Source organism: Petaurus breviceps, unplaced genomic scaffold, assembly GCF_028583685.1.
Source record: "Petaurus breviceps papuanus isolate PSGF00001 unplaced genomic scaffold, PetGlider_PUasm1.0 90294, whole genome shotgun sequence".
NCBI classification, from domain to species: Eukaryota; Metazoa; Chordata; class Mammalia; order Diprotodontia; family Petauridae; genus Petaurus; species Petaurus breviceps.
In genome coordinates, this window is record NW_027187208.1 from 1,413,880 (window position 1) to 1,423,731 (window position 9,852).

At 40.0% G+C, this 9,852-nt stretch overlaps 1 protein-coding gene across 1 annotated transcript; it reads left to right on the forward strand.

Moving 5' to 3' along the window:
• The first annotated feature begins 7,838 nt into the window (after positions 1-7,838).
• LOC138176902 (olfactory receptor 52K1-like) lies at positions 7,839-8,789 on the forward strand. Its single transcript, XM_069107836.1, has one exon. The coding sequence runs from the start codon at positions 7,839-7,841 to the stop codon at positions 8,787-8,789; it is 951 nt and encodes a 316-aa protein (XP_068963937.1).
• The last annotated feature ends 1,063 nt before the right edge of the window (positions 8,790-9,852 follow it).

Sequence of the window (9,852 nt, forward strand, 5' to 3'; positions counted from 1 at the left end):
GTGTGTGTGTGTGTGTGTGTGTGTGTGTGTGTGTGTGTGTGTGTGTATGTGTATGTAGGGGGATAGGCACAGAAGGGAATAACTTTGGTCTAAAATATGGGGACCCAAACAATTCCTCACTCCTATTAACCTCAAATTCCTTGGGCCCCATCCTTGCATGGGTTTCCTTTGATTCCTTATTACATGTCCTTTTGCTATGTTCCTGAGGAAAGCCAGCTGTGGAGAGGAATTTTATATCATCTTAGTGTTAGGAGAGGCCAAGGTACCCCACAGGATGTGAAGGTATTCTGTGATTGGGAAGAAATGTGCTTCAGAGACACTGACTGGGCCCAGAGGTAGGAAGTACTTCAGCAATGAGTCCTGTCCCTTCAGATTACTGGGGGTTACTCTTACTTGCTCATTTTAAGATTTATACTAGCCTCATCAAAGACAGTAAGTATATATGTCTATCTATACATATGGCCTGAGGAGGTGGATATGAATGGAGATTAGTCACAGAAGTGGTGGTAACAAAAGAAAGCAGGAAGAACAATGAAGCAAAGTAGAAAGAGCAGAGACATCGTTGGTCCTTCAGATTAGGGCTGGAATTTTAAACTCTGTGTGTGTGTGTGTGTGTGTGTGTGTGTGTGTGTGTGTGTGCCTTAAACCTCTTGGCAGTCTGGTGACTTGGATAGTTTTGTGTAATAGGTATCTCAGAGTAGTGCTTTTAAATGCATAAAATAAAATACATAGGGCTGCAAACTAATTATATTGAAATAGTTATCAAAATATACTTTTATAAAGTTCATAGACCCTAGTTTAATAATCTCTGGGTTAGGATAACAACTTCTCACTTATTCATGAAGATGACTTTATGAAGGCATCTATTTTCTAAACCCTGGTTTTTGGAACAAACCTGAGCCATTATTGTCTATTGTCGTCCCACTGTAATTGCTAACCTCATTTTTCTTGAATTGTTGTCCCTAACCCTCCCAGTATATTCTCATCTTTTTCACAGTCCCTTCTTTTAAATTCCCAAAGCAATGATTATCTTCACACTGTAATTCCCAGTTCTCCCCTTGTCTTCTCTGTAATTCCCAGTCCTCTCTTTGTCCTCTCATTGTAATTCCCAGTCCTCTCCTTGTGCTCTCACTGTAATTCCCACTTCTCTCAGTGTCCTCTCATTGTAGTTCTTAGCCCTCCATTGTCCTTTTAACGTAATCCCCACTTCTACAAAGTCCTTTAACTCTTCCAAGTGATTCTGATCTACTGAAATCTCCAAAGGCTCAATTTATTCAATTAAACAAACCTTTATTAAGTATTTATGATATACAAAGCATTCTGCTGGGTACCAGGAATACAATGCAAAAAGCAAAGACAAACAAAAACAAACATCCCCCCCCCCCGAAAAAAAAAACCCAAACAAACCCAAACCAAAACTCCAAAACCTTGTCCTTACAAAGTTTATATTCTACGGTGTGGTTAGGGAATGGAGCATGAAATATGCATAGATAAATATAATAGATAAATTGAGGAACAAGAGAACACTAACAGTTGGGGGTAGGGTGGGATAGGGGAAGACTTTAGCAGTGTTTTAGCAGCTAAAACACGAGCTAATTCTTGAAGAAAGATAAGGGAGGCAGCACCTTCTAGGCATGAGGATATACAGTGGAAGCAGGAAGTCAAGTGTGAAGTTCTGGGAAAAGCCAGTGGAAATCACCTTGAAAGTGTAGTCAGAGGAGCTGGATTTGAATTCTGCTCTGCCATTTACTACTTGTTACCTTGGACAAATTACTTAACCTCATTGGAGACTACTTTCTCAGTTGTGGAATGAGTGAGTTGGCCAAAACAATTTCGAAGGTCTTTTCCATTTCTAAATCTATGTTCCTACCTAATTGCCTACTTTGATTCGTGAAAAGGAGGAATAGGAAATATAGATAGGGATGTGAGAAGGAGTCAGATTTTGGAGGATCTTTTTTTTTTTTTAAAAGCAATTGGGGTTAAGTAACTTGCCCAAGGTTACATGGCCAGTTTTTTTGTTTTGGTGTGTGTGTGTGTGTGTGTGTGTGTGTGTGTGTGTGTGTGTGTGTGTGTGTGTGTGTGTGTTAAGTATCTGAGGCCAGAACCTATCCAGGGTCCTCCCAACTCCAGGGCTGGCGCTCTTACTCACTGTGCCACCTAGCCGCCCCTGGAGAATCTTAAATACCAGGCTAAAGAGTTTACTTTTTCTCTTAGGAAAATGTGAAAGGTTTCTGAGAAAGGGAGCATCATGGCCACACATTCCTCAGGAGTATTATTTTGGAAGTTGTGTGAAAGACACATTGAAGAGAGAAGGGGTTGAAAACAGGAAAACCAATTAGGAATCTATTACAGCCATGCAGGTGAGAGGAAATGAGGACTTCGGCTAAGGTGATGGCCATATGAATGGAGAGAAGGGAACAGATGTGAAAGATGCTGTGAAGGGAGAATTGATGAGACTTGCCAATGGCTTGGATATGTGTCTTGAGGAAGAATGAGTTCTGGATGACTTCTAAGTTATGAATCTGAGTCAATGAAAAAATGATGGTGACCTCAACAGAAATGGGAAAATTTGGAGTAAGTGCAAGGGGGGGTAAGATAATGATTTCTGTTTTGGATGTGCTAAATTTAAGATGCTGATTGAGATATCCAAGAGAATAGTCCAACAGCTGGATGAAATTGTAGGAATTCCTAGGAAATTGTAGGACTGGTGTTTAAAGTAAAGATTAGGGTTTTGCATAGAAGTGAAGCTTGAATACCTGTGAGCTGATAAATTTACTGGAAGAGAAGGTGTAGAGAAAGAAAAAGGGCTCTGGACAGAGCTCCAAGGAACACCTACATTAAAAGGGTTGGAGGTGGGATGATCCAAAGAATAAACACTGAGCAGTTCTGATCAGAATAGAATCTGGAGAAGGCAGTGTCACAGAAACCAAAAGAGGAGAGAAAATTTGGAGGGAGTGGTTAGCAGTGCTAAAGGCTGAAGAAAAGACAAGGAGAGTGAAGACTTGAAAATGCTCATCAGAGTAAAATGTTCTGGTACAGGGGAAAGTGCTGGATTTGGAGTCAGAGGACCTCGGTTCAAATTTTGATGCTTCCACTTATCAAATGTATGACCTTGGGCAAGGTATGTAACCTCTGGTTCTGTTTTCACACATATAAAGTGAAGGTGTAGGTTAAAATAACCTTTAAAGTTATTTCCTGCTCTAAATATATTACTGTATGGTCCTGTGATTTAGCAGTCATGATTGCTTTTGCCAACCTTGGAAAAGTTTCAGTTAAGTGGTTTGGTAAGAAGCTAGATTGTAAGAGACTGAGAAGTGAGTGGCAAGTGAGGAAGTACAGTGAATATGGACTTTTCTTTCTAAGAGTTTGGCAGCATAAGGGAGGAGAGATTTGAGTTTGGTGGAATGCAGTTTTTTAAGGATGTTGTAGACCTGAATATATGTATAGATAATAAGGAAGGAATCAGTTAATAGAGAGAACTTAATAAAATAGGAAAAGAGGGCATGATTGATGAAGCATTTCTTTCTAAAAGAAAAGGCGGTAGGGATGGGATAAAGTGCATAAATAAAAATTGCCTTGGCAAAGAGAAGAACTAACTTTTCCTCAGAGGCCAGACTTAAGGGAGAGAATATGAAGATATAAAGTGTTTTGAGGTATGGAATAGGGAAGATAAAGTGATTTTCAAAGACCTAACTTTTCTCAATCGAGTAGGTGAGAAAATCCATTGAAAGGGGTGTGTTTCAGAAGAGTGGGAGTTTCAGAAGAAAAGTGAAAACAGCTGTTGAGGGGAGCAAGCTAGAGAATTAATCAAGAAAGAATAAAACGATTGCCATGCAGTAGTGAAGGGTCATTTGAAATTCGACATGAATTTGTAGGAAACTCAGTTATCATAGTGGTGTGACTATTTCTAACAGCATTCATTGGCTCAGGAGTAGAAGGAGAGAAGGTAGATGGTGGGAGTAATTTAGTATTGAAAATTGGCAGTGCACTAATGGTATTAGATCAAAGAATCAAGGGCAGAAGGCAATATATACTACTTTGTTTACTTTTAGGATCCCTGAAAGGAAGAAAGTGAAGCCAGAGTAGGAGTGATGGACCAGGAGAACATTAAGCTTGGAGTCACTGGAGGCTTCAATGAGGGAGGGAAAGTTTAAGCATTTATATACCACTATATGCCAGTCACTGCACTAAATCATTTTATAAATATTATCTTATTTGATTTTCACAATAACACTAGAAGGTAGGTTCTATTATTATTCTCATTTTGGTCGAGCAATGGGAGTCAAACAGAGATAAAATGACTTACCCAGGGTAACACATCAAGTAAGTGTCTGAAGCCAGATTTGAATTCAGGTCTTCTTAACTCCAGGCCTACTGTTCTATCATTGAGAATGAAGGAAAAATGGAGAGGCAGAGATGAAGAGACAAGAAATTAGGATCAGAGAAGGGAATTTAAGAGTTTAAAATCAGAAAGGTGGAACAGTTATGGGTGATAGGGGGATGTAAGGTATGTCTATCCATGTAGGTAGATGAGGGAGAGTGAAAAATGGAGGTTATAATTGCTAAGGAGCTAAGTGAACCATGATTCTACTAGGTTTGAAGGGACATATTGCAGTTGCTGGATATAAAGGCATGTGTTGGTGGCAGAGATGAGCAATGTGATCCAGGTACTGAATCCCTTGAAAAGGGAAAGGAGGGAGTCACCTAGAGACTAATAGGTTATAAGAAGACTCAGGACTGGGTTTAATAGATAGATGGAGTGCAACTGAAAGAAAGAGAATTTGATGAGTGCCAATGTCAGAGAGATGTGGAAATGACTGTGAAGTATGAGAGGCCTATGAACCCTTCCTTCTGATCCACTGTTTTTTTTTTTTATTATGGGAGTGACATGATCAGACTTGTGTTTTAGGAATCTCAGTTTGGCAATCATATAGAAGATGGATTGAAGAAGTGAAGGATATGAGGCAAAGTAACCAGTTAGGAAGCTATTGCAATAGCCCAGGCAAAAGGTAATGGGACATGATCTTGAGCGGTTGCAGTTTGAGTGAGGGGAAGGGGATAGAAACAAGAGATGTTTTGGTGGTGGAATTTGCAAGACACAGAAACTCATTAGATGTACATGGGATGAAACAGGAAAGAGTCAAGGATAACTCTGAAGTTGCAAACATGGGTGATGGTGATGACTTTAACAGAAATAGAGAATTTAGAAGAAAGAGAGAGTTTTGGTAAAAAAAAAAAAAGATGGTGACGTGTTTGAAATGCCCACAAGTCTTTTAGTCAGATATAACCAGAGGTAACTGGTATTTAGGGATTGGAGCTCAGTAGAGATAATAGGGCTAGACCTGTAGATCTGGGAGTCTTCTGCATAGAGGTGATAATTGAACCCATGAGAGCTGATGAGATGCTCAAGAGAGAGGGTGCAGAGAGAGAAAGACACAGATGATTCTTAAATCTTTCTCTTCTGAGCTCTGGATCCATATCATCAACTGTCTACAGGATATTTTCACGTGTATATCCCACTGGCACATTAAGCACCAAATATCCAAAACCTATCTAAAGAACCCATAGACTGACTTCTAACTTAATTGTTTCAGTTTGTTTCAAGACTATTTACCCATGTTCACAACCTTACAGTTTTCTCTAAGTGTTCCTTTTCTGTTAACTTCTCATATCTAATTATTTAAATAAAATTCAACACGCATTTATTAAGCAGTGGTAGTGTGCAGTAATGGATGGAGGTCTGGTTTTGGAGGCATGAAAGCCTGGATTCAGAATCCGCCTAAATTGCATAATCTCTCAGTGCCCCCAAACTAAAACTAGAAGTTGCAGAACAGTTGTTGATATCTATTAGTGGAAGAAGTTTGCACATCTGGAATTTCCTACATCTATGAAATTGCAAGTCTGGACCAAAAGTGTGTAAAAGACATTTAATCACTGGGGAAATAAAGATAAAGCAACAGCAACAGTTCCTATATATATATATATATTTTTGGGGGGGAGGGCAATTGGGGTTAAGTGACTCGCCCAAGGCCACACAGCTAGTTTTTATGTTAAGTGTCTGAGACCGAATTTGAACTCAGGTCCCCCTGACTCCAGGGCCCGTGCTCTATTCACTGCGCCACCTAGCTGCCCCCAGAAGTTCCTATTTTCAAGAAATTTACAATCCATTGGGAGTAGGAGATACAACACAAACAAATAAATCTATTATAGGAAAATTGCAGGAGGAGAGAACTTAGCAATGGGGTGGGGAATAGGGATGGGAGTGGGAAGATCAGGGAAGGTTTCCGATAGGAGGTGTCTCTTGAACTAGACTGAAGAAAGATATGGATTCTGAGAGGTAGAGATGAAGAGAGAGAGTGTGTATTCCAGGCATAGCTGACATCTTGTGCAAATGCAAGGTTAGATAATGAAAAATTCTGGAAGTCCAGGTTAGTTGGAACTTAGAGTTTGTGGAGGGTAAAAATTGTATAATAATCTAATTAAATAAGACAGGAAAGATTAATGGGAATTAGATTGTGGAAGGTTTTAAATGCTACTCTTCGGAGTCTGTATTTTAATCATTAAGCAAAAAGGAATCATTGAAAATTTTGAGTGGGAAGCGATGTGGTAATCTTTCCTTCTTTCTTCACATCATTGTGTCTGGGGTTATATTTGAACTCAGATCTTCCTGACTCCACATCTGGTACTCTATCCACTGTGCTACATAGCTGCTCCTCTCATTTTCCTCGTTAATGGATCTGAATGGAAGTTTAAATCCTAGGGTACAACGTATAATTCTCCCTCCCTCACCTACCTACTTTTACTGGCATCTAATTTCCCAAGGTGCATTTGGGTTGATTTCCTTATGAGATGTTTTGAAGAATTGAAACGGAAATAAACAATGTCTATTTTCAAGTCCTTTGTGAAGAATTTTTTCAAAAGGTTGAGAGGCAGATTGGCGCAGTTAGCTTATGGAGTCATACTGGAGTCAGCTGGTACCTGTTCTTGAGAGCAGATTGTTAAATTTTCAGTGTTAGCCTTTACAACTTGGAAATTGGCAAATGCTACATATTAGGAGGGGTGGCGAGGTGGTGCAGGATAGTGCTGGGGTTGGGAAGACTCATTTTTGTGAGTTCAAATCCAGCCTCAGACACTTTTACTAGCTTTGTGATCCTGGGCAAGTCACTTAACCCTCTTGGCCTCACTTTCCTCATTGGTAAAATGAGCTGGAAGAGAAAATGGAAAACTACTTTTATCTATCTGTTATCACTTTTATCTTTATCTAGTAACCATATAAGGCAGTGTATTGATTGAGGGACCAGATAAATATCAGTTCTTAAGCACAAAGCAGATTTAAGGAATTTGGGTAATCAAGTGAGCCTTGAAGGCACAAGTGGCTCTTTGATACCAAGGACAATGTGGAGATTGGGAGTCCAAAATACATCACTTAATAATAATTTGTGTATGTGTATTATCCACTTTCCTGGAGAGTAGGCCTCATGAGAGCAGGGATGATATCCAATAAACCTCTATTTTCACCTAAGCAGCCCCCCTCAATGGTTCTGCATATAGTAGATAGCATTAATTTTTGGGGGGTGCAAATAAATGGATGAACTGCTAGATGAACTATAGGATATAAAAAGAAAGAGATATAAGTTCTCAAGGTAGTTAAATTTCATCATGAGAGATGCTCGCTAAGATTTAGTTCTGTATGGAACAAAGCTGGGACCTTTAACCTCACTGAGTTTGGAGTTTCGATACAACATGTTCAACCCCTGATCCCTGCTCTAACCTAATTGTCTTTCTTTTCAGGGGCTTAATGGCTTTGCTGGGTTGGAATTTGTGGCTCCCTGCCCAATATGATGCCTCTAAATGACTCTAGCTTCCCATCCACATTTTTCTTGGCTGGTATACCAGGGCTGGCTTTTGCACACATCTGGATTTCATTGCCCTTCTTCTCCATGTTCTTCATGGCTGTGACTGGGAATTGCATCCTACTCTTCCTCATCTTCACAGGCCGTAATCTCCACCAGTCTATGTTCTTCTTTCTCTCCATGCTCTCCTCTGTTGACCTGATCCTTTCTCTCTCCACCCTGCCCAAGATGCTCACCATCTTCTGGTTTGATGCCACAGGCATCAGCTCCCATGCTTGCCTTGTCCAAATGTTCTTCATCCATGCTTTTTCTGCTATGGAATCAGGGGTGCTGGTGGCCATGGCATTGGATCGTTACGTGGCCATCTGTAACCCTCTGCGCTACTCCTCTATTCTCACCCCAGTGGTCATTGCCCAAATTGGGGGTCTAGTCATGCTTCGGGGCATTGGACTCACTGCCTCATTCCCAAGTCTGGCTCGACGTTTGTCTTACTGTGGGTCACATGTCATTGCTTACACCTATTGTGAGCACATGGCTGTGGTGAAACTGGCCTGTGGAGACACCACAATAGACAATATCAATGCCTTTATTGTTGCACTCTTCCTGGGTATTGGTGATGTAGCCTTCATTGCTTACTCCTATGGGCGCATCCTACAGACAGTGTTGAATTTCCCCTCACGTGAGGCCCGGGCCAAGGCAGGCAGTACGTGCACTGCCCATGTTGTTGTCATTCTTTTCTTCTACATGCCAGGCTTCCTCTCTGTCATTATGCAGCGCTTTGGGCCACCCACCACCTCTGCAGTCAAAGTCATCTTTGCCAATCTCTACCTGCTCTTTCCACCTGCTCTCAATCCTATCATCTATGGGGTGAAGACAAAGCAGATTAGGGAGAGGCTGCTGGTGATCCTGAATCCCAAGCAGATTGACCCCGCCTGAGACCTGCCTTCTTTTTCTAGGATCAGGAGGGGGTATTGTGGAGGTTCTATCCTGGTACGATAGGATGCCCAAAGGGGGAAAGAATCATGGCATACTAGTATAGCTGTGCCCTTTGGTGAAGAGAGGATACTCAATGATGTTGTAATAAGAAAGACTCAGGCTAGATTTTGGGAAGATTCTATTGAGGGTCAATGTGGTTAGGTATTAGGGAAATTGTCTGAGGGATGCTAAGTATCCATTATCAGTCAACCAATAAATCAAAACTGAAAAGCTTCTATGTGCCTATCTCTACATTTGGTCCTCTTATAGAATAATAATATGATTTGGTCTTAACAGCCTAGTCTGGAAGTAACACACAAAAATCAGTTGTGGAATAGTCAAATGAAAAACTATATAATTCTAACTATGAATGTAATACAAGTTCAGGGATAGGAATATTGACCATTCTATATGTTTTCTTTCTTTCTTTCTTTCTTTCTTTCTTTCTTTCTTTCTTTCTTTCTTTCTTTCTTTCTTTCTTTCTTTCTTTCTTTCTTTCTTTCTTTCTTTCTTTCTTTCTTTCTTTCTTTCTTTCTTTCTTTCTTTCTTTCTTTCTTTCTTCTTTGCAGTTTAGAAAGGGCTTTAAAAAACTACTCAGTGAGGTATATAGTGAATGTATTATCTTCCCTATTTCATGATGAGGAAATAGCTTATATCACTTGCCCACTGGCACACAGTTAAATGTCAGAGCTGAGATTTGAATCTGATTTCTCTTTACAAATTTAGTGTTGTTTCAATTATATCACATTGCTTGGCATCTCATTTTGGGGATCTAGAAAAACATGATATCCTTCTCTTTATATCTTAAAGATAGAAGGGTAGACTTGATTACAGAGGTAACTTGAGGTTACAAGATCAAAGGAGACTCCCCCTTAAATTAAATTGAAATGTATAATTCTACAATTACAGGTCAAGGCTTGTCTTTTCCATTCTGTAATATAAAAATATCGTAACCAAAGAACAAAGTACTTTGTGTACTCTATAATTTTGCCCGTTATTGACTCCTGAGAGTGTTTCTCTCAAC